General features: G+C 35.5%; 1 protein-coding gene across 3 annotated transcripts in view; it reads left to right on the top strand.

Annotated features, from left to right (window-relative positions):
* LOC145672941 (very long chain fatty acid elongase 4-like) overlaps positions 1-25,186 on the top strand; it is a 511,227-nt gene that overhangs the window by 466,417 nt on the left and 19,624 nt on the right. Inside the window, exons 1-3 of one of the 3 annotated variants that reach the window (XM_081742172.1) lie at positions 5,378-5,517; positions 9,855-10,042; positions 11,455-11,535. In XM_081742172.1, coding sequence (XP_081598298.1) covers positions 5,505-5,517; positions 9,855-10,042; positions 11,455-11,535 — 282 coding nt within the window. In that variant the 5' untranslated portion in view covers positions 5,378-5,504. Of the gene's footprint in view, positions 1-5,377; positions 5,518-5,616; positions 5,755-9,854; positions 10,043-11,454; positions 11,536-25,186 lie in introns of those variants that run through there. The other 2 variants (XM_081742173.1, XM_081742171.1) reach the window with 2 other exon arrangements.

Below are 25,186 nucleotides of genomic sequence, written 5' to 3'. Positions count from 1 at the left end.
TTGCTCTCATTTACTAAAATTTTATGCTCTACCGATTTACTTGTGGCAGTGGCGGCTTTCACAGGAGAGTACCCTCATTTCCAAGAAGGGAAATACTTATGCAGATGTTGGCAATTTGGATTTTATGTAAATTTTCTCTGTTAGTTTGAATATTCCCAGCCACTCCACCTTATTTATTTAATGTTATTGTGTTGGTGCTTCTTGGTAACCTTAGTTTCGGCTCTGGCTACCTGCACCTCACACCCTGTTTTTTAAACACTTCCTTGCCATAAAACGGTAACTTTGTAAGATTACTTAAGACAATTTAAATGTGTCTATGTTAATTAATCTAACTAGGATTATATTTTAGTATCTTTTGTAGCCATATTATGCGGATAGAACTCAAAAAAAAAAGATGAGAATAACCTATTGCGCATAGCAAAAGGAATTTGGTTTAGCTGGGCATATAAAAACATAATATAATTAGTATGAACAAGTTTCTGAGATTCTGCTAACAAATATAAAATAGTGTTGCCAATCAGTCAATTAACAGCTTGATATTTTGTTCTCGCAAAAAAGTAAAGTCTGGAAAAAGTATTAAATCTATTGAAATAGCCGTGGGAGTAGTGCGGCACATGTGGGCTATACAGCGACAGAACTGGGGCTACACCACTGTTGCTTCACCGCATTCTGTAAGACGATGTTGAATAGTGTCCTTTGCATTGCAAGAAGCACAAAGATCAGAGTCGCTAAATCCAAGTGAATGCAGTCGGGTTACATTATCAACAATTTGATGCACCACAATAAACCTTACAGATCTTATGTTAGTTAAATAAGGAGCATGTAAAACACGCCAGAGACGTTGCCAATTATGAGCGGGATGCTCACAAGTAAACCTTACGTTTGGGTGAATCGAGTTGCTGACTGAGACACATATGAGAAAGTAGTACTAAATGTGGTCAGTATTTCAGTGAAGTTGTAGGTGCGAAGCTCCAGGGGTTTAGGAGATACAGCTACCAGAACATCACATGCAAGTACAGAATAGTCTTCATACAGTTGGAGGTAAAAGCTCTGTAAGACCTCTTGTAACGACAAAAGGTGAATAACAAATATATGGGTTCATATTAGGACTAGGGGAAAGTCATATAGTAAGGATATACCTGACGGCGGCCATCTTGAAATCCGCCATTTTGAATTAAGGTTAAGTTTTTAAAATAGGAATAGGGTCATGTGATACATGATTTAAGGCGCAAATTTAATCAGATGAACAATGGTGACGTTAATTTTGATTTACGCGCAATTGGTAAAAAGTTACAGGGAAATTAAATATTGTTGCAGCATATGTATTAGTCCTTTACCCCACCTTGTAAATTTTATGTTAATGATAATAATTAAATAAAAAAGCAGGTGGATAAATATTAGGTCTATGGTAAGAGTTGCCTTGATGGCGGCCATGTTCAAATCCGCCATTTTGAATCAGACAAAAGTTTTAAACAAAACGCATAACAGTGACACCTTATTAATAGGAAATTTTACCATAAATCCAACGGTATTATCATTTTTGCTTTATCATTAACGAGCACAAAATTAAATGGATCGCTCCTTACGTCTACTGCTTTGACGGAATTGCTAACGACAAATGTGTCAAGTGTAACTCGATTGCCTTTGTCAGGTGTGCTCACTGTGAGCAGAGCATTTGTGCAAGTCATGCACTCTTTTCTGAACTACATATTGATTGTACTAATTGAGGACTTTTCTGGAAGAAAGACCCAAGTTCAATTATGACTCAATTCCACTTTGGTCATTTTTCCTTAAATTAGCAACTTGTTTATGCGATAACAAATGCTGGTTAATGATAAAGCAAAAATGGTTATACCGTTGGATTTATGGTAAAATTTGCTATTAATAAGGTGTCAATGTTATGCGTTTTGTTTAAAACTTTTGTCTGATTCAAAATGGCGGATTTGAACATGGCCGCCATCAAGGCAACTCTTACCATAGACCTAATATTTATCCACCTGCTTTTTATTTAATTATTATCATTAACATAAAATTTACAAGGTGGGGTAAATTTACTAATACATATGCTGCAACAATATGTAATTTCCCTGTAACTTTTTACCAATTGCGCGTAAATCAAAATTAACGTCACCATTGTTCTTCTGATTAAATTTGCACCTTAAATCATGTATCACATGATCCTATTCCTATTTTAAAAACTTAACCTTAATTCAAAATGGCGGATTTCAAGATGGCCGCCGTCAGGTATATCATTACTATATGACTTCCCCCTAGTCCTAATATGTACCCATATATATGTTATTCATCTTTTGTCGTTACAATAGGTCTTACAGAGCCTGTACCTTCAACTGTATGAAGACTATTCTGTACTTGCATGTGATGTTCTGGTAGCTGTATCTCCTAAACCCCTGGAGCTTCGCACCTACAACTTCACTGAAATACTGACCACATTTAGTACTACTTTTTCATATGTGTCTCAGTCAGCAACTCGATTCACCCAAACGTAAGGTTTACTTGTCAGTAACAATAGTGTTACCCCTACACTATCATGCCATCTGAAATTACAAGCCTAATATAACTTACTTTGAACCTGATCTTTGGAATGAACCGGCTTCTTCCTGTAAGGTTATTTGCACCAAAGTACACAAGGAAATTCATTTATTCGACAGCTTATAGAGAAATTAATGCCTATTAGGAAAGGAAAAACATACAATCCAGGAAAAATTACAGAAATAAAACATATTTTGCAGTAATTTCGCCGTGCAAGTTCAAAAGTACGCAATAATAATAATAATAATAATAATAATAATAATAATAATAATAATAATAATAATAATAATAATAATAATAATAATAATAATAATAATAATAAATAACCTATATTATAAAATTGAAAGTAACTATGTTTATGGCTCCTAGGCTCTTGAACCACCCTACCGATCTCGATCAAATTTTCAACATTGATAAGATTCGGGCCTGGGAAGATTTTTTATCATTTTATTTTAAAGGTAGTACTTAGGGGGAGGACGAGAGGAGGAGGGGAGATATACGAAAATGAATAAAATGTAATAACTCTTGAACCACCAGACCGATCTCTATCAAACTTTCAACATAGATAAGGTTCCGATCTGGGAAGGCTTTTATCATTTCAGTTTGGCGGTACAACGTAGGGGCCGGAGGGAGGAAGATATAGTATATATATATATATATATATATATATATAAATGAAAGTGACTGTCTTTGTGACTTCATCACTCTTGAACCACCCTACCAATCTCGATCAAAGTTTGAACATGGATGAGGTTCGGGTCTAAGATGGTATTTATCTATTTACCTTGACGATATAACTTAGGGGTGAGGGGAGGGAGGAATTTAAAAAGAATAAATAAAATTTAATTACTCTTGAAGCAAACAATCAATCTCGATCAAATTTTAACATAGGTGAGGTTCGGGCCTGAGATAATTTTTATCATTTCACTTTCACGGGAGAACTTGGGGAGGGGAATGGGAAAGGGAGGTATATAAAAATAAATAAAACTTAATGACTTGAACCACCAAACCAATCTCGATCAAATTTTCAACCTAGATTAAGTTCGAACCTAAGATGGTTTCCGTCATATCAATTTGACGGTGTAAATTAAGGGAGGGGAGGGAGAGCGATATTTAAAAAAGAACAAAAAATGAGAAGTATTAGTGGCTAATCTATAATTGTTGGAGTCGCTAAGATTAACAGTGACACATCTGATGCTGTTTAATTCTAAATTCAGCCATGCAACTTGGAGGAGGGGGAGACATATAAAAATGACTGAAATAACCAATATCTGTGTCGAATTCATAGCTTTCCGGCTCGCTGAGATGAACAATGACACTGCAGATGCCGTGCCCCACAACATAGGGTGGGAAGGGGATATATAAAACTCATCGAAAATGACCAATATCAAAGAGCGCTTTAGTAATAGTAAAAATTGACTGAGTACGGAACATATTACTACTTTTTTAATTTAACCCAGCGAAACGGGTAATAATAGACAACTATATTGTGAATATGAACATTTATTATTATTATTATTATTATTATTATTATTATTATTATTATTATTATTATTATTATTATTATTATTATTATTATTATTATTATTATTATTGCGTACTTTTGAACTTGCACGGCGAAATTACTGCAAAATATGTTTTATTTCTGTATTTTTCCTGGATTGTATGTTTTCCTTTTATTAGTGGGCATTAATTTCTCTCTAGGCGGTCGAGAAAATGAATTTCGTTGTTGACTTTGGTGCACGTAAGCTTACAGGAAAAAGCCGGAGATCTACAGTTCTACTTCAAATTGAGTATGCTATCCTTTATGAAAGTGACTTAATGAATGTTTAAAGCATCCTCTATACAATAGATCTGAAAAAATAAATTGAAACAAACGTTATTTCTAAATTCCTGTTGGATTTCTGGAAACGGAACTTTATAATTTAAGGTTCTATTCTTACTACGTTTAAATTCCACATTTTTATATGTCATTCCTTTCATTTTTCTTCTTCTTCTTCTTCTTCTCTCTCTCTGCCTCATTTATGAATCTCTGTGTAATTGAATTGGTTTCAATTTTTCATTGTGTTTCAGTTTTTCCCTACCTCAACTTATGAATCTTGTTTCTTCTTGGTTTTGTTATTTCGTTTTATCGATACTAATACATGTGTAGTTTGAAATTAGAATTGCACTCATGTTGTTAGCTAATTTTAGTATGGGAGAGAAGAAAGGGAGAGAGAGAGGGGGTCTTTTTACTAGACACGATTATGGAATAAGAAAGTGTATATAGGGTAGCCTATCTGCACGGCGTCAGTTGTCGCAATTTTTTTATGCCGAGTGTACCTCGAGCCACTATCTTCTGTCTACAGATAGATCTTACCAGATTTAGTCGCAAGCCGATTTTCTTTTCGATTTTCGACTCGGGGGTCAAAATTTATGGACATTTCTAATAAAGCGTTGCGTGTATGCAACCAGCATTACATATTCAATATATGGACCTACTTAACAACAGTTTATCTAGGTTCAAAATTAATACCCGGCAACAGGGTCCTTGTAGCTAGTGATCTAATTATAACAATATTAAATTACATTCCTTAGTGTGATTCAAGGAATTATTCAAAGAATAATCTATTGAAGATCTTTCTCTATAAAATAATACATTTTATCCATCAATTTTTCATTTTTATACCGGAGTATTCTCATTCTACACCGAAGTCTGTATTCCTAAATATAATTTATCGTAGTTGTGCGTTTTTCATACACTTTTTATTGAGGACGGATTTCCGAGTCCTATGAGAATCTTACACCGTCCAGAAAGAGTCCAATCCGCAAAGTAAGAGTCGAAATTTGTCACTATCACTGTAACTGCTGCATTTGCGGTATTTGTTGGGCCGTGTGCTGTGTTGCCAAACGTAAAAGAAGAAACTTTGTGTTTGGAGTAAACAAAGCCGATAATAACGAATTAAGAACAAATTATGGATAAACCAGGTAACTAAATTAAATTAGTAAACTTAATTTCTGAAAAATATGTATTTTGTTTTTCTTTTCAGTAACTTAACTTAGGGAAAAAGTTTTCTAATTAATCTATGAAAACTATGTTTTGGAGGCGTTTACTCAGTTCCTCTTTTGAATAATAAAAATCTAAATGTGCTTAATTAGAAATCATAGATGATAAAACTTCATAAGTTATAAGTAGCATTATTTTCACCGAATAAAACATGAAAGGTAGGTAGAATAATTTCAGACAAATCAGTGATCTTTCAATGCCTTTTGGATCAATACTACTGCCCTTTTGAATAGTTGTGAAGCAGTAAATTTCAGTGTTATGATTCCTATATTGCACTCAAAAACAAGAAGCATACATAATGGTATATGCAAGTTCAATTTTAGTGTATATTATCGAAAGGAATGAATATACGTTTTTCCGGGTACGGTACTCAATGGTAAGTTTTGAATTACTCGTGTAGTCACCTGCAGCAGTAAAGAAAATATTGACAACCGTAACATAAAAGACCTTTTTGCTACAGAGTACGTCTAGTATTTTCAAACTTAAGAACGTGAAAATTTTGTAATATCAGGAAATTCATTGTCACTATCTTAGAAAGTTTTGTAAGAATTCCTCGGTGCACATTCACTTTAAGGGGACTTGACCGTTTCGCCTGTAAATACTGCCTCAGAAAATATGCCACAAAAACTAAGGTAAAAACACAACCTATACAAGGTGGTCATTGAAAAGCACGAATATTATTTACCCAAGTGAGGGCAGGAGCACGGCAAGGGGACCGAGCATACGCGAGGAAGTATGGATCAGGCGCGTCAACGATGGTGGGTATTCGCGTAAACTAGAATGTCGCTAAAGAACTATGTTAAGACCGTTAAGTAAGTTGCTTTCTTAACATATTCACGGTGATTATTTACCTTTACATTGTGGTAGAGGACTTGAATAAGTACTCTGATAAATAATCTTCCAAGCTCTCACTTTTTTTTTAACACCATCAAACACGATGTTCACATTTAAATATATAACTGTGTCTGTATTTTTATGGTTGTCTTATAGTTATCACACTTTCTTGTCATCCAACATTTTGTGCCTCTTCACAAAACGTAATTACTCCTGTTCCTCAATAACTCATGTTCTAATAAAACTGGAAATCGAAATGTCATACAGTCACATGGAACTGCCATTGTCTGATATTTAATATCTCCCCCACATATAAGATTTCGAGTGTTATCTCCGCTGTTACTTACTTCACAAAGTATAGCTGAGCGGGCGAAGGGGGTTAGAAGCCCTGTAGGGCCCTTTTTTTCCCTACCTTTATTACAATTTAGACGAAAACAAGGTACTCGGTTCTGGAGCCATGAAACAATTTGGGGAGATACTAAATTACATCCCTGCCATCATTCAACTAATTGCCTGATTATGCTGTACTGCCTGACGTCAGCATGTCTCCACTTAAAATAATACCGAGAGGACGCAACGTTTAATATGCGAAAATAACATATTAAACCTACTTTGTTAATATGAATTTCTCAAAAAATGGCATATTCAGCATTTCTTTCCTGTAAATTTTTCATATTTCTGGGCCTACTCTCCGGTACTGAACCCCATTAAAATAATAGCGGGGAAACAATGAAACCACGAATTTATATTAATTTAAAATTTGATATGCTGACTTCGGAAAACATAAGGACGTTAAAAAAAAAGGCCTATTTACTAGTTTTAGTATGCTGAAGAAATTATCAAAATTAGGGTTGTTTTATTATTTATATTATTCAAGTTATGTAGGTATGACATTAATAAGCAGAAGTGTGCCTATGAGGCAGCGTTTCCCAACTGGTGTGCCGCGAGGAAATTGAAATAAAATTATTAATTCTATAGCAATCAAATTGCAAGACATAGGGAAAAATGTATATTTGTATTTCACATTACTATGAACCTCTACTATGAATCTACAATTTTAAGTTTCATACTGACTTACGTTTCTGTACATTTTTAATGTTGAAAAAAGTATTTGTTATCATTGTTATGACCATCATTGCTTCTTTATTGTTGCAGACAATTTCGTAACTTGAAATTTTAAAATATCATTCAATAATTTCGACAAAGCATACGTACATACAAATTACCTACATTTGTGTTTTAAAAGTGAAAGAGATTTGTTTGTTCGTTCATTATTTACTATTCTTCCTTCTTTGTGAAAGATTGGATACAGTTTTCGAAAAAGGAATTGTATTTTTAGAAACCTGGGTCCTATATTTCAATGCAATTATTGTCAAGTTTTAAATTAGAATGAAAAATATGCATAATGATTTAGCATGGGAAGAAAGAAAACAATGATCGAGCTTTTTCTCTGTGAGGAGATCAGTAATCACAGAGAAAAAATACCACTGTATTTTATATTTAGAAATAATAATAATAATATCTATATGAGTGTGCCGCAAGTTGAAAAAGGTTAGGAAACGCTGCTATAAGGGAATAAAAATTGAGATACCGTGATTTGCATTTAGCTTAAATGTTAATTTATTTTGGGATATTAAGGTGTTCATTTTGTATTATTCGCACTTACGTATAAATTAAAGAACAATACTTTACATATCTTGCCTTGCGTTATCTTTTGTAAGACTAATTTCGGAATCTATGACAATTCCTGATGCCTCTCTTTCAAGTCACTTAACTTTGACGATGATGAATGATCATGGTTATTACGGTACATACATTTTGCGTTGTTCTTGCACCTATTCTGAATTCTTGGGGGGCAGGGTTGGCTGGTTTAAACCAAGGTGGTTTAAACCAGCTGGTTTTTTCTAAAAAAAACAACTGGTTTAAACCAAAAAACAAAAAATGTTCGCAAAAGTGTAAGTGTTTGTAAAATCTTGATGAACACACATTTGTGAGTTATCACGTTTCACTCCCGTATATTATTCGTATTATATTCAGACCTAAATTCCCCATTCATTACTCAAAAAGGTTATACTACAAAAGCAACTTTTTTTAAAAAAGTATATAAATGTTTATTTTGTGATTATTTGTAGTTGTTATTATTGTTATGTAATTGCAATCGAAGAAAAATTCTAAATATTGTTTCGTTTCAATGTTTATTATTGATAAAATACATCGAAAATGCCGTACTTGTGTGTGTGTGTGGGGGGGGGGGTCATACAGACCCAACGAGAGGCATTTAGTGAAATAAGTATCTTTGGTATCTGTTTATGTATAAATGAGTCTGAGCCAAAGTGGACTCAAATAATTCGTATCTTTATTCACTTTTCTTATTGATATGCAGATTAAGTCGTTGTATTTCTTTAGTTTGGACCAATAAAAGTCGTTGTTAACTAACTTGAACTAAATTAGTTCTTCTGTACTCCGTAGTACTTTGAAATTGTTCATATGTAATTCTGTGTAATGGTTTCACTTGTGCAACTGTTTATCTTTTTGTCCTTCTGAAATGACTCGTGACAGTTATATTAAGAAGCATGTAAAGATCAGTGCAACGTATTTTTTTATCAGGATTCTTTCGTGAGTGAGTCGGGAGACGTATCGCATTTGTGACCAATTAGTCCTGGTTCCGAGTTCAAATGGAGGACAATTTCTGTCGGATGTAACTCGAGAAGCGGTTTTTATTCCGCTTTAAGCTTAATGTGACCCCTTCCAGCATAACCCGGTTGTTGCATAATAACATCAAGGCGAAAAAAACTTATTTCTGTCCATATATGATATGAATATATAGAGCAAATTATTTAAACCATAAAAACCTGGTTTAAACCAAAAAAACCTGGTTTAAACCAAAAAAACCGGTTTTTTTTTTTTTTTTAAATAAAAACCATGGTTTTTGCCAACCCTGTTGGGGGGGAAGGGGGGCACAGTGGTAGAGCACTTACTTGTAGTGGATAGGGTCACTGGTTCGATCCCCGGAAAAATAAGTTTGTGGTGGGTCTGTGGGTTTTCTCATTCCACCAATTATTTCATCGTCATTCACTTGCCATAATCATCTGTCTCCCTTAGTTGAAACGACATATACGTGGGACATAAAACGGAAAAATTTTATTTCATTTTGTTCTGAATTCTTCTGCCCTAATTTTCACTGCTACAGTGTCACACTAAAATATTAATGGATTAGGTATATATACTGGTTCTTGCACTAAGTAAGGCTTCCATCTTTGAAATTTTAATTTTTTTTTTAATAGAATCTGTACAATGTTCATCATTTTGATTTATTTGTTCTGTTTTCATACAGTACTGATGCCTATGAACGCATACATCTTTCACCATTGTGCCCCACATAATTATTTTTTTTATTATTATTATTATTTATTTTCTATTTCAGACTCCAGGGTGAAGCATTGGTTTTTGGTAAACTCCCCGGTACCTGTGACCACTATATTTATTTGCTATGTGATATTTGTATTCTATGGACCAAAGTACATGAAGAACAGACCGCCTTTCAACGTGAAACCTGTGCTGCTGCTCTACAACCTCTTTCAAATATGTCTTTCTTTTTATATATTTAAGGAGGTAAGACTAATTAGACAGGTAAATTTTGCTTTGTTGGATATCGTATAATAAGACTTATTAAGTATTACATGTTCAGCACATATACTTAGGAAATTAGTCAGTAAATGCGCGATGATTTTATTATTTAGTTTTGTGTTATCTAAAGTTACAATAATATTTCCTGAATACTTGTAGTATTAGGTTGTCAGAAAAATCATGATGTATTTTTTCTGCGTTTTTCAAATAAAAAGTGCCAACCAAAGGAGGCAAAGAACCAAATAAAGTATAAAATAATAAATATATTCCGTTTGTTTATTTATCTAGAGAACTATGATCAATCAATAATATATTTCCTGTTTTATTCGATAAAATTTACAATCGATTAGTGAAAACGGCACCTTTGTAGAGCTTGTGGTTTCCGAGAACTCACTGTCGAAAGGATTGGTCACAAATAGATAAACGTTCAGAAACATATACAATTTCTAGACCACAAATAATAAACCTAGCATTTTTAATATGTAGATAGTAATGAGTTATTTTCAACTTTTAGAGCTTTTATTATTTTATCGGTTTTAGTGCTTTTGTTGACATCGGTTAGTATTTTTATTTATTTATTTATTTTTAATCAATATATAGCTTTCGAAAATAGTTTGATACATTACTCTTCAGTTTATGGTAGCACCATTTATTACACTTCATTGTATAAGGAAGATTTGAAAAAAACTATCAGTTAATACGATAAGATGCATATCTACTAACAGTAAGTGAAAATTCTCATACCTTTAACCATCCAAAAGAATAACCTGCGTACGGTCTCGAGGAACTCCGTACAATCTCCTTAAGCGCATCTACAGGAAAAGTTCTTGTTATATAAAAGGCATGTTGCGTGAAATTCTCTATTTGTCCATCCTGCACAAGTAAAAAATGAGATAAAATCTTATAAAGTTTTACGTCAGACGGTTATGCCGGTTAGGATAAAGGAAACGGTGATGATGAGAAATGAGTGAAATGGTGGAATGAAGAAAGTGGGAGGAAACGGGAGAACCCCGAGAAAACCCACGAGCACGGTGTTTGTCCACCACCAAGTTCACATGGCTTGAGCTGGGATCGAACCAGGGACCCCAAGCACTGGAGGTGAACGCTCTACCACTGAGCCACCGCCCCCCTTCCTGTACAAATAAAGTGAAGGAAGAATAACATAAGGAAGGGTTGATAATAAGATTTCGTTCTCTTCTCATTATGAAATGAAAAGTTCTTGGTATGTATTTGTACGTAAGATCACAGGTAACAATATTCAAGTGAGGAGTGCCTTCGAAACTGTACGCAGATTTTTGTCTCTTTTCAATTCTTTAATGTATGAGAAAGTTTTTTTGGTTGTTATTTTTAGAACTTCTTTACTCTTACATTTTGTTTTACTTTATTCTTTCGTGCAGTTTGTAATAACTTCGTACCTAGCGGATTATAAGCTATCATGCCAGCCTGTGGATAAATCCATGAATCCACTCGCACTCAGGGTAAGTATCCTTAAATAGATCTCTTCAATTTTCGTTTAGTAGTGATAATCTTCTTTTCTTATTTTAGGTTATATCGCAGGGCATGTGAGCGTATAGTAAACAGTACTGCGTCCATCGAGTTTCTCTTACTCTCATTATTTATTTTTTTAAAATTAGATTTATTATTCGTCAACTTTTGGTGCTCCTGTGTAGGACGTTATACCAAATATTTCATTTCAAAACGAGTCACTACTGTGCCCAAATTTTTGAAAATTTAGGGTTAAACACTATCATGTCTAATTTTAGTATACTATAGATCTGTTATTAATAAAACTATATTGTTGCTTTCAATTTTGTAATGTAGTATGTTCCTTTCCATTTCGTATTTTAATGTGAACACCAGCATTAGTAACACGCCATTGCAGGCGGAGTCTAACGTTCGTAATAGGCGGTTTCAAATTTTGCTTGGCACAAACGCATACTTCTCCCCCTATCACTGCTTCCAAAGGATCTAAATCACGCTTTTTTTTTTTTTTTTTTTTTTGACATACACTTTTCCTGTCAAGTACACTCATGTCCAAAATTATTGTCGCATGTCTATAAATATGTTGTTGTAGGAATATAATTTGATAACGAATTCGCCAGGTATCTCTTATAATGTTAGTATGTTTATAATCGGCAAAGACATGTATGTGGCAAATTTCATGTCAAAAGAGCAGTAAATAAGAACAACAAAACGAAAATAAAATTTTCTTGTCCATTTAGCAACATTTTGTTTTACTCATTCTAATTTTCGTATTTATAATTCTTTTCCTATGAAATTTACCACAAATATACATTTCCCGGTTATACACATACTATCACTATTAAAAGTACCTTCAAAATCATTATCAAATTATATCCATACAAGAAGACAGTTATAGATATGCGAGAATCATTTTGGACATGAGTGTATCTCAGAGAAAAAAAGTCCAATAAGGTCGAGTTTGAACTTCGCAATGGCTAGTCAACATTTCGCGACGTCGTATAACTCAGGCCGAGAAAGCGTTGCCAAGCCGTTCTCGTGAAATAAACGCAAAATAGATGAGTGGGTGGGAAACATAATGGATAAAGTGCTCATTGTCTAGATCATTTCAGGCTGCAAGAATGGGATAAATGAAAGTTTCTAGAATGTGCTATTTCGCCGCATTCATTGTTCTACGAAGAATGTACGGACCAAGAACAATATCATCACAAATACCACATCACATAGTTAGCGAAGGACGTGACTGAAATGTTTCAATTGTAGCACCAAGATTATCTGCATTGCGGGCCCAGTAAAAGCAGTTATTGCGATTTACGAACCTACCCACATGGAACGCAGCTTTGCCTGTTTAAAAAACCACGTAATTTGGATACTTTGGAAGCGTTGATAAGGGAGGAGTATGCATCCGTAGCAAGCGATATGTTGCAACGGTATGTTACTAGTGGTGGTGCCCACGTTCAAATATGAAATGGCACGGACCATAGTACACTATACAATTGAAAACAACCACGTAGCGTTATTAATGACAGATCTATAGTGTACTAAAAACAGGGACGTAATAATGGATGGACTTTCATCCCATGTTACTTGCTTTTGTTTATTTGTAGACCCTATAGGATGCATATTCAGTATTTGAAGAGATAAAGATATCTTACTTTAACATCTTGTGTTAATTTGAACATATACCTTAATTTCAAGCCTTCTGTGGCTCTTTCCTCAGTGAATTGGTATTTCAATCTTGAGAATCCCGTAACTCGAGTAAAATGAAAATAATATACCTTTACATTCCACAATTCCAAGTTAACGAAGGACAAAAATGTTGAAATGTTCCTTTGGCAGGATGGAGGAGGGGAAATACCTCTCGCATGAAAGTACATATAGATATACAGGGGATAGACAAAAAAAAAAAAAAAAAAAAAAATCAAAAAACACTTCATGCAGGACACGTAAGTTTGGTCCTACACTGTGAAACACGTGTTGCAGTTGCCGATCGTTTTTTGTTTTCAATGTGTCATGTGGACCTTTCACTTCCATCAGCAGTAACCAGTTCACCTGTGAGTGTCGTGGTGTGAAAGTGGTGCGGTAAAATGGGCGACCTGACAGACTTCCAAAGAGGCATGATCGTTGGTGCCCGTCTGGTTGGAGCTTCAGTGGCAACAGTGGCAAACATTGTTGGGGTATCAAAGGGCACTGTGTCCAATGTCACGAGGGCATACAGAATTCATGGGAGAACGACGTCTGCAAAGCACAAGTGGTCGAAAGACAATCCTGTCAGATAGTGACCGGAGGGCATTAAAACAGGTTGTAACAGCTAAAAAGAAGACCACTGCAATGAAAATATGTCTGAACTCAATTCCGGCCTACAGAACCCGGTTTCATCGAAAACCGTGCGTCGGGAACTGCATAAAATGAAAATTCATGCAGGGCCGCTATCGCTAAACCCCTGGGCACAGCAGTAAATGCGAAGAGGCGTATCCAGTGGTGCAAGGACCACAAGGCGTGGACTCATGAGCAGTGGAAACACGTAATGTGGTCCGATGAATAGACCTTCACCTTGTTTCCAACAACCGATCGTGTTTACGTATGGAAAACACTGTCTTAGGCCTATGATACAGACTGTCTGCTCCCAACTGTAAAGCATGGGGGCAGTAATATCGTGGTTTTCTGCAGGTCCCATCATAGCCCTGCATGAAATAATGAATGCTAAGGCATATGAGGCCATTTTGGGGGACCAGGTTCTACCTATGGCCCAAATATTGTTCCCTGATAGTGATGGCATCTACTAAGATGATTTGGCACCCTGTCACGCTGCAAAAACAGTGAAATCATGGTTTGAGGAGCATGACCAGGAGCTATCACACCACCCCTGGGTCCCACAATTACCATATCTGAACATCATTGAGCCATTGTGGTCTGAGTTAGAAAGGCCTGTTCGGTCTCATTACCCTGCACAATTCCACACACAACGATTCAGGAGCTGTATACGTCCATTCCACGTCGGATCCAAGCTGTTTTGGGGGGCCGCGGTGGCTCAGTGGTAGAGCGTTCACCTCTGGTGCTTGGGGTCCCGGGTTCGATCCCAGCCCCCGCCAAGTGAACTTTGTGGTGGACAAACACCGTGTGCGTGGGTTTTCTCGGGGTTCTCCCGTTTCCTCCCACTTTCTTCATTCCACCATTTCATCCATTACTCATCATCACCGTCTCCTTTAGCCTAACCGGCATAACCGTGGGACGTAAAACTCAAAAATTTCATTTCATTTCCAAGCTGTTTTGGACGCAAAAGGAGGCCCCGCACCATACTAGGTATGATTTTCACACTTTTGCAAACGTTTTAGATTTTTTTTTTTGTCAAACCGCTATATATGGAGTTCTAGATGGAATGCCTGTGGAAAGAAATCTCTTGAGTGGACCAAGAAGACAGATGAATGATAAAAAACCAAACCAAAGCATTTAGCGTAACAGCCCTTTTAGTGAGCCTGAGCCACTCCAACGCCATCTGTTAACCGGCTGAACTACTTTTAGCCTGACGACAAACATGTGATCAGCGTGCTGTGTTGCCTTGTCTCGAACAGGTGTATCAGGAGCTTTATAGACCTAGTGTCTGTCACGTCTTTTATTTACGTGATTCCCCAGTTTGCCTTACGATGCCGGGTGGACGCCGAAAATGGGAAGTACCGGCCGGGAATCGAACCCAGAACCACGCGGACGTGACTCGAACGCTGTAGGGGGCGCGGTGGCTCAGTGGTAGAGCGTTTACCTCCGGTGCTTGAGAGTCCCTGGTTCGATCCCAGCTCGCGCCGTGTGGACTTTGTGGTGGACAAACACCGTGCTCGTGGGTTTTCTCGTGGTTCTCCCGTTTCCTCCCACTTTCTTCATTCCACCTTTTCACTCATTTCTCATTATCAGCGTCTCATTTAGCCTAACTGTGCGACGTTAAACTTAAAGATTTCATTTCATTTCATTTTTCGAACGCTGTAACCACTAGATTACCGTGTACTGCCGTCTTGCTAGTGTCATAATGTAAGGACCAATTATTAGTGTATACTTTAAGTATCAGTTTTATCTTAATAGATGGCATTGTCTTCGTACGGCATCAGTTTGTAGCTTACAAAAATAAATATTTTTTTTTCTTGGTTTTCTTGAAAACTACGCATGAGAATTTACACCCACGCATTTCATTTTAATCTATTCAGTGAGGTGTATCTATTAGTATATGTTGCATCTTTTGATTTTTTTTTTTTAAAAAAAAAGCTAATGATATTGTGTAATATCAAAAATATATGACTCAACTGATATTTCTTTACACCCAGGGTTCCCACCGACCAAGAAACTCTGGAAAACTTGAAATAGTCAGGGAATTTCATGACAAACTGAAAAGACCTGGAAGAGTCAGGAATTATTGAAGTGAAATCTTTCGAGTTTTACGTTCCACGATTATGCTTGTTAGGTTAAAGGGACACAATGATTAAAGCAAGCGAATGATGATGGAGGATTTGGTGTAATGAGAAAGTGGGAGAAAACGGGAGTGCCCCGAGAAAGCCCACGAGCACGATGTTGTCCACCACAAACGTACTTGGATGGAGATCGAACCACGGACTCCACACAGCAGAAGTAAGCGCTCTGCTACTGTGCTCCCTATCAGAAAATATTAAGCACGCGTTTATTTTTCTCAGAATCCATTTCTCTTTTTGTGTTAGCCGGCTCTTTTGTAGGGGATATTTTATAAAATAGTTTGTTTTGCAAAATATGCAATGCGTTCCACGAATAACACTATGTCCGTCTCCTAAAGAAACCAAGGCAGATAGAAACGAAACCTTTGGTAAGTTTCAAGGGACATAGAAGACAACATTATGCTGATAAGGAAAATCCCCCATTACCTAAGGGGGTTACGAGGGGTAACTACGAGTACTTCGATCGTAATTACGGATGGCCGCCATGATGGATAGAGACACGATAGCGACAAGTAGTTTCCAGAACTGGCCTCTACACGTCATTAGCTTTCAAACGAGATACCACACGATGGGGATTGCTATTTAAAATTTTATAGTTATCCCCCGCAACTCCATTAAGTCCTCTACTTGGGGGATTCTCCTTACCAGCATAATGTTGTCTTTTATGTCCCTTGAAGGTTACGAAAGATTTCATGTTTCTATCTGCCTTGGTTTCTTCAGGAGACGGGCCTTAGTGTTATGCGTGAAACGTACTTCGACCCTACTTTACGGATGGCCGCCATGTTAGATAGTGACATGCTAGCGACATGTAGTTTCCAAAATTGGTCCCTACACGTGATTACCTTTCAAACGAGATACCACACGGTGGATGTTGCTATTTAAAATTTTGTAGTTACCCCCCTTTAACCCCCTTAAGCGCACCTCATGAGGGGATCTCCATATCAGCATAATGTTGTCTTTTATGTTCCTTGAAACTTACCAAAAATTTCATGTTTCTATCTGCCTTGGTTTCTTCAGGAGACGTGCTTTAGTGTTATTCGTGGAACGCACTGCATATGTACACTCATGTCCAAAATGATTGTCGCATATCTATAACTGTCTTCTTGTAAGAATATAATTTGATAATGATTTTGCAGGGTACTTTTAATGCTGATACTATGTGTATAATTGGGAAATGTATATTTGTGGTAAATTTCATAGGAAATGAATTATAAATACAAAAATTAAAATGAGTAAAATAAATGCTGCTAAATGAACAACAAAGTTTTATTTTCGTTTTATTGTTCTTATGTACTGCTCTTTAACATGAAATTTGCCACATATATGTCTTTGCCGATTGTACACATACTAACATTATAAGACATAGCGGGCGAATTTGTTATCAAATTATATTCCTACACCAATATATAGACATGCAACAATAATTTTGGAGATGAGTGTACACCTGTAGTAGATGAGTTGAGGACCCCCTGACCGGGAAAAATATATGTTTTTTTTTATACATTATATATAGACGTGGAATTTTGTTGTAAATCGTGACCTGGAAAACCTGGAAAGATCGGGGAATTCCACGTGAGAATTGCTAGATAAGTGAGAATCCTCTCCATAAGTGCAAATTTCTTAGTGCCTTGATGTTATCTATTAAATTAAACTGTAACTTGGGAATAGATAATAAAAGGTCATATAAAAAGTCTCCGCTGTTTTCTGGTACATTTTTGAACAAACATTTCTTTATTGAAAATCAGTTTTAATCAAGTACATATTTACCATTATTATCTATGATCTTTTTCCATTTTTCGGATAGCTGTATAATTCCATCGCTGTAGAACTTCTGTGCCTTATCGTCGAAAAACTTGGCCAAGTGATTTTCAGCGGCGCTTTGGTCGGCCATTTTTATTTATTTATTTATTATTTTTTTTTACTATCAAAGGAGTTTCGCAGAGACCGAAAGAAACGGTAGTCAGACGGTGCATTTTTTATTCTATTTGAAGCGACTCATTACAGGCAATGAAAATGGATAAAATAGGTGAATATCAAACGCAAGCGATCATGGTCAAAAGCTGGTGACCCTCCATAAACGACTTCAAAGCCTGGATTGTTGGCAAACAAGGTTATGTTGAGTGTTTGATGGGATTGGTAGGGACTTGTCCATTATGAGCTGCTGCAATCTGACGAAACCATCAATTCGGTCCTGTACTGTGCACAACTCGACCGTTTGAACGAAGCAATCCAGAAAAAACGACCAGAATTGGCCAACAGAAAGGGAGTTGTGTACCATCATGACAGTGCGCAGCCACACACATCTTTGATGATTCGGAACAAATTGACGGAATTTGGTTGGGAAGTGTTGATGCATCCACCGTATAGCCTGGACCTTGCACCGTCTGACTACCATTTGTTTCGGTCTCTGCAAAACTCTCTTGATGGTAAAAAAAAAAAAAAATTGGCTGACCGAAGCGCCGCTGAAAAATCACTTGGCCAAGTTTTTCGACGATAAACCACAGTAGTTCTACACCGATGGAATTATGACCGAAAAATGGCAAAAGGTCGTAGATAATAATGGTAAATATGTACTTGATTAAAATTGATTTTCAATAAAGAAATTTTTTGTTCAAAGATGTACCAAAAAACCGCGGAGACTTTTTTATATGACCCTATATCTAGTACAATCAATTCACATAAGGAGACACATATATTTAAGTGTTTTCAATTGTTAATAATTATTTCTGTACAAAATTCTTTCTTTAGTCTACCCAGCGTAGGTAAAGAGAATAAGAATTGCCGAATATACGATTTTTTTTACCCTAATATAGGCTAACAATTAAACAAACACACATATAACCTGAAATATTGTTTGTTTCGAAAACTGCGTTTATTTCAGAGATTCGTCTGTTGAGAAGCAGGAATCATAACTTGAAATACAAAATTGAGGTTAAAAGTATCTTCTTACTTTCAATACATTCAGAAGTGATCGCCTCCTAAAATTATTTGAGTGTGTGGACTTAAGTATTATTATTATTTTCAATTGTCTATAAGAATTGTATTGTATCGTTTTGTAAATATTTCCAACAGGTATTATGATGCAACGAGGAGGGGTGCTTGTTTGCTAGAACAAAAATGCCTTAGTTCTTGTCGCAGCAGCTTTTCACGCTTTGTTATGCATTTTTCTGCATTCAATTAATAGAAAACAATGCTTTATTTTTTTCATCATGCACCCATCCAACAAGTCACAAGTAAGTAGTAGAGTTTTTATTTTAATTTTCTTTTTTTTTTTTCGGTTTTAGTTTGTTGTAATGCTACCTGCAAAGTTCGAAATCCAGACATTGTCAGCAAGGTGTAGGCAGAGTGAGAAGTACATAATCCTAATTGGAAGCGCCGAGAATCAGTGCAAACTATACTGACCTCTTAACCTGACCGATCCGTGTATTTAATCAAATAACCTTACATATTATGTAATCTATAGCCATTTACTAAAGCTTACTCTACATTCATATCCATAGTTAAGGGATGTGGTTTTTCTGCAATCCCGGGACACCATGGCACAATGTGATTTTGTGCATGTTTCACACAAATGTATATTGTAGCCACGTAAATGACACAGTGCCCTCTGCGAGCGTAATTAATTATTGACGGGTGGTACGTGCAAGACCAGCTTGGTATTGAAGTATTACGTACATCTTCTTTCGTTAGGTAGGTACACATCAAACGTATAGGAAGCATAGAGGATAGGACAAAGGCATCTGGACGATATTACATGTGGCTGTATTATCCCAAGACTAGAAATGAGGCCAAATTAACGAGCTGTGGGTGCAAAGTTGCATGTGGCTCGTAGTGTAATTTTGCTACAGTGAACTAGATTCAAGAAAGACAGACGAAGTCCAGCCAGCACTGTGTCTGACTCGAGACTTTGCAGCAACCTCTATGACCCGTATCTTCCGACCAATTATGTATCGACAGCTACACAAGGTGTCCCTTTATGCAAGGCGATCCTCTAGACATGCTCCATTTACACTATGACACCATCAGGACCGCTTAACATAATGTCAAACCCACCGTGAGTGAACTCTAGAACAGTGGGGTGAGGTACTTTTCACTGATGAGTCCCGGTTCACGACGCCTGTACGTCTGGCGGGGACCAGGGAAACGTTATGATTGTCAATTTTATGGAACGAGATCGTTATGGTGTGGAGTGGCATTATGTTAGGGACACGAACAGGCATGGCGCCAGACTTGTGTGATGGGGTGAGCGAAGGGGAGACGGGTCTATTTTCTGAATGGCCGGGCACAGTAATACAGGCATGTAGTAGATGCAGGATAGGTCAAGAGGGCTTAATTCTTTAAATGGATGCTTCCCCTCTCTCCAAGGAGTTCTTTCATTACAAGTATGTACCGATATAAAAGAAGGTTCAAACAATACACAACATAGGTGAAACTCTGTAAGCGGGTAAATGAAAACTGCAGTTAAAAAGGCTACTACAAACATTGTTATCTGAGAAATTTTATTACAAGAACGCAAGAAAGTAAACGTTAATCATTTATATTTTCTTTCACGTTCTTAATTTATAACCATTAGATTGTTGGAAGTAATCTCTATATGCAACAAGACGTACGGTACTAAAAGAATAGCAAAATGTAACAACCTGGATGTATAACCATTAAGACCTAAAAAGTATACGCAGAAATCTTTGAAACTGAAATTTAGGTTAGAAACAAAAGATAAAAAATGAAAACAACTTGTACGGAATAAATTGGATAAAAAGGTGTACAGCAATAACGAAATTGTATCATTAGCACATAGAAACCACAATTATTTTAGATTAATAAGTTTTAATCACATGTGAAATAACAAGAATAAGCTTACAATCGACTTTTACAACTGCATTTTATTGAAGTGCAATAGGTCGATATTTTTTTTTTTTTTTTTTTTTTTTTTTGTATGTCCAGTATCGAATGAGTGTACTACATCCTCTTAAGGAATTGTAGGAATTCGATTGAAAATCTAGTTCCTTGGAATACGAGGAATACACTGAGAAGAAAACACTGATACGTTCCGTGGATATATTTAAGCTAAACAAGCACAGAGTCTTCTCAACGTAACGAAGATCAACTCCACAATGCCCAAAAAAGAAATTTTGTTTACAGTTAATGCTACACAGATGAAACATGCAGTGTATTGTTGTAAACAATCGCAATCATTTTCAACGAAGCTATTACTGACACAAAACACTACTCTGCTTCTCTTTATCCGGCTCCTGCCACTGTTGCATTGACTTCTTGAGAAGCATTGTCCTTTCCTTCAGTGCAACAAATATGTTTCCATTTTTTTTAAAGAGGAAAAATGTTTCTCAGTCGTCATCGCGACTTTTTGCATTATTATCACAAATATTTAACTTATGATCTTTGTTAATTTCAGAGTTAAACCGGGTGTAAATTACTTATTTTTGAAGTATATGATAATTGGATACATTATTCTAAGTCTATGGGCCACCCTGGAGGCCGTGCCTGAGCACAAACACTTCTGCATGTGTTCCTGCACGGTACTGGGACGTGTGCGATCTGTTGGGACGTTTTCCTGCAATAGTATGTGTGACTCTTCTGTGGTTCATATGGGTCTAGGTTTCATCTAATGGACGATAATGCTCGTTCACTCGGTGCATATGATGGAGGAATACCTGAAACTAGATTATATCACGCGTTTGGAGTGACCAGCACGCTACCCGGATCTTAATCCGATTGAACATGTCTAAGGTACCCTTGGACGTCGGATTGCAACCCGAAATCCGCCATCTCGAACTCTGAATGGCTTCATCCATAGTATGAGAACACGCTATGCAACCTGTATCACATTCCGTATTGATCGTTTTTGACAATGTGAAACGAGATCGATGTTCAATCGACAGGGTGAGCCAGCTCCACACGTCCGTTTCCGCAGATCGGCATCGGCCCCCCGTCTTGTTTCATGTGACATTATCTCGTAATGTTCCTGAATTTCTAGACACAAGTGTATTAACTAATATAACTTGAGCCAAAGTTATAACAAAAAATTGTTCTGTACTTTGCCTAGGCATTGTTAATACTGTCTAGAAGTCCTACTTTGCCGGTAACAGTAATAACTAAATGTAAAATACAAGAAAAGTAGTAAATAAGTTTAGTGTTGTGTTTATTTAATTTTTAGCTGTTAAATTATTGCAGTATTTTTTTGTGCGCAGGAAAGTTGATATTTTGACTGGAATCAACTTTCAGTAGCAGTTAAGATAACAGTTTGTGTTGAATGTATGTTTTAAGCTAAAGCAAAATCAGCATGAATATTTTCTTTTTGTATTGTAGATGAGAGCATGTTTATGTATATTTTCAATATAATTTTATTTTTTCGTAAAATTTGTATAAGGTTGTTTGAAAATATAAGTTTTATCTAAAATAGCATATAACATTGTCTTGCCATAAGAAGCATTATAGTATATTTTATATTACCACAACACGATCAGACTTAAGACAAAATATCATTAAGCCATAGACAGAGTAAGATACAGTTAGAGAAGAAAAGTTTAGGAAAGATAACTCTAAGAGAAAAAAGTTTAGGAAAAACACCTTTGAGAGAAAAAAGGTTTAGGAAAAATACTTTTGAGAGAAGAAAAGTGTAGGAAAGATATCTGAGGAAAGAAAAGTTTAGGAAAAATACCTTTGAAAAAGAAGAAAGCTTAGGAATAACCTTTGAAAGAAAAAAGTTTAGGAAAAATACCTTTGAGAGAAGAAACTTTTAGGAAAGATACCTTTGAAACAGAAGAGAAGCTTAGGAAAAATACCTAAGAGAAGAAAATTTTAGGAAAGATACCTTTGAAAAAGAGAAGTTTAGGAAAAATACCTTTGAGAGAAGAAAAATTTAGGAAAAGTACCTTTGAGAGTATGAAAGTTTAGGAGAAATATCTTTGTGGAGAGAAAAGTTTAGGAAATATATCTTTGAGAGAAGAAAAGTTTAGGAAAATACCTCTGAAAGAAGAAAAGTGTAGGAAAGATATCTTTGAGAGAAGAAGCGTTTAGGAAAAATACTTTTGAGTGAAGGAAAGTTTAGGAAAAATACCTTTGAGAGAAGAAAATTTTAAGAAAGATACCTTTAAAAAAGAAGAGAAGTTTGGGAAAAATACCTTTGAGAGAAGAAAAGAGTAGGAGAAATACCTTTGTGAGAAGACAAGTTTAGGTAAAATACCTCTGAAAAATAAGAGAGGTTTTTGGAAAAATACCTTTGAGAGAAGAAAATTTTTGGAGATTCCTTTGAAAGAGAAGAGAAGTTTAGAAAAAATACCTTTGAGAGAAGAAAAGTTTAGGAAAAATAACTTCGAGAGAAGAAAAATTTAGGAAAGATATCTTTGAGAGAAGAAAGTTTAGGAAAGATATCTTCGAGAGAAGAAAAGTTTAGAAAAAATACCTTCGAAATTAGGAAAGTTTAGGGGAAGAAAGAAAAGATTAGGAAAGAAAAAATTAGGAAAAATATGTTTGAGAGAAGAAAAATTTAGGAAACATATCTTTGAGAGAAGAAAAGTTTATGAAAGATATCTTTGAGAGAAGAAAGTGTAGGAAAGATATCTTCGAGAGAAGAAAAGCTTAAAAAAAATACCTTCGAAATTAGGAAAGTTTAGAAAAAATGTTTGTGGGAAGAAAAAAATTAGGAAAAATATCTTTGAGAGAAGAAAACTTTAGGAAAGATATCTTTGAGAAAAGAAAAGTTTAGGAAACATACTTTTGAGGGAAGAAAATTTTAGGAAAGATACCTTTGAAAAAGAGAAGTTTAGGAAAAGAGCTTTGAGAGAAAAAAAGTTTAGTAAAGTACCTTTGAGAGTAAGAAAGTTTAGCAGAAATATCTTTGTGGGAAGAAAAGTTTAGGAAAAATATCTTTGAGAGAAGAAAAGTTTAGGAAAAAATAACTGAAAAAAAATTAAGGAAAAATACCTTTGAAAAATAAGAAAAGTGTAGGAAAGATACCTTTGAGAGAAGAAAAGTTTAGGAAAAATATCTTTGAGAAAAGAAAAGTTTAAGAGAAATACCTTTGAGAGTAGGAAAGCTTAGGAGAAATATCTTTGTGGGAAGAAAAGTTCAGGAAAATACCTCTGAGAGAAGATAAGCGTAGGAAAAATATCTTTGAGAGAAGAATAGTTTAGGAAAATACCTTTGTAAAAGAAGAAAAGTTTAGAAAAGATACCCGTGAAAAATAAGAAAAGTTTAGGAAAGGTACCTTTGAAAAAGAAGAGATGTTTAGGAAAAGTACCTTTGAAAAATAAAAGTTTAGGAAAGGTACTTTTGAAAAATAAAAAAAGGTTTAGGAAAAATACCTTTGGGAGAAGAAAAGTTTAGAAAAAATACCTTTGAGAGAAGAAAAGTTTGGGAAAGTTAACTTTGATAAAGATGAAATCATACTTTTCAGGACATTTTGCTATGATACATAATAAAAATGCTATTTAAATCATTGTTATAATAATCTATTTTGATTTTATTATTATTTGTTTGTTTTTACTTGCAAATACATTTAAAATAAAACAATAAAATTCTCACGAGGGTTTCTCTTCAGAATTTACGGTTAATAAGCAAGTTGTTTCATTTTATTCTACTTTTCTTATACAAAAGCCTGTATTGGTTTTGTATAAAACAACAGTTCTGAAGCTATCAAATCAAGAAATAGAAATAATAATACTAAAAAAATTACACAATAATACTTAGCGAGTATTTCTCATGATTTGAGAAGAACTTTTATCCTTATAGACCTCATAAACTACCACTTGGTTAACAGCCCCGTGTGGGCCTGATCCGCTTCAGCGCCATCTGTTAGCGACTGGCTGAACTATGTCTAGCCTAGCGACAACCACTTAGGAGCACTCTGTCACTAACAGGCGTAATAGAAGCTTTCTAGATCTATTATGAACCTCATATAAGGTATGATCCTCCCCACGCGCATAATAGTCCCGATGGAGAGCATTGAAATTTGATGGTTCGGATTTCACCTTAAACCACGGTTCACACTGACTTTGAAAGTCAGAGAAAGTAAGGGAAATTCATGAAATGAAAAAAAAAAAAAAAAAAAAGATATTAAGCATATTTCGAAGAATCAAGACATTCAAAAAGTTGATGATACGAAAGAGGTTGAAGAAATTACCTTTAGAAATAAGGAAGTTTGACGAGCGCCGAAAGATGTTAAAACTTCATGCTT

This window comes from Thermobia domestica, chromosome 16 (assembly GCF_964235325.1).
Source record: "Thermobia domestica chromosome 16, izTheDome1.hap1.1, whole genome shotgun sequence".
NCBI lineage: Eukaryota > Metazoa > Arthropoda > Insecta > Zygentoma > Lepismatidae > Thermobia > Thermobia domestica.
The sequence above is the reverse complement of the archived record's forward strand: the minus strand, read 5'-3'. Positions and strand labels throughout refer to the sequence as shown.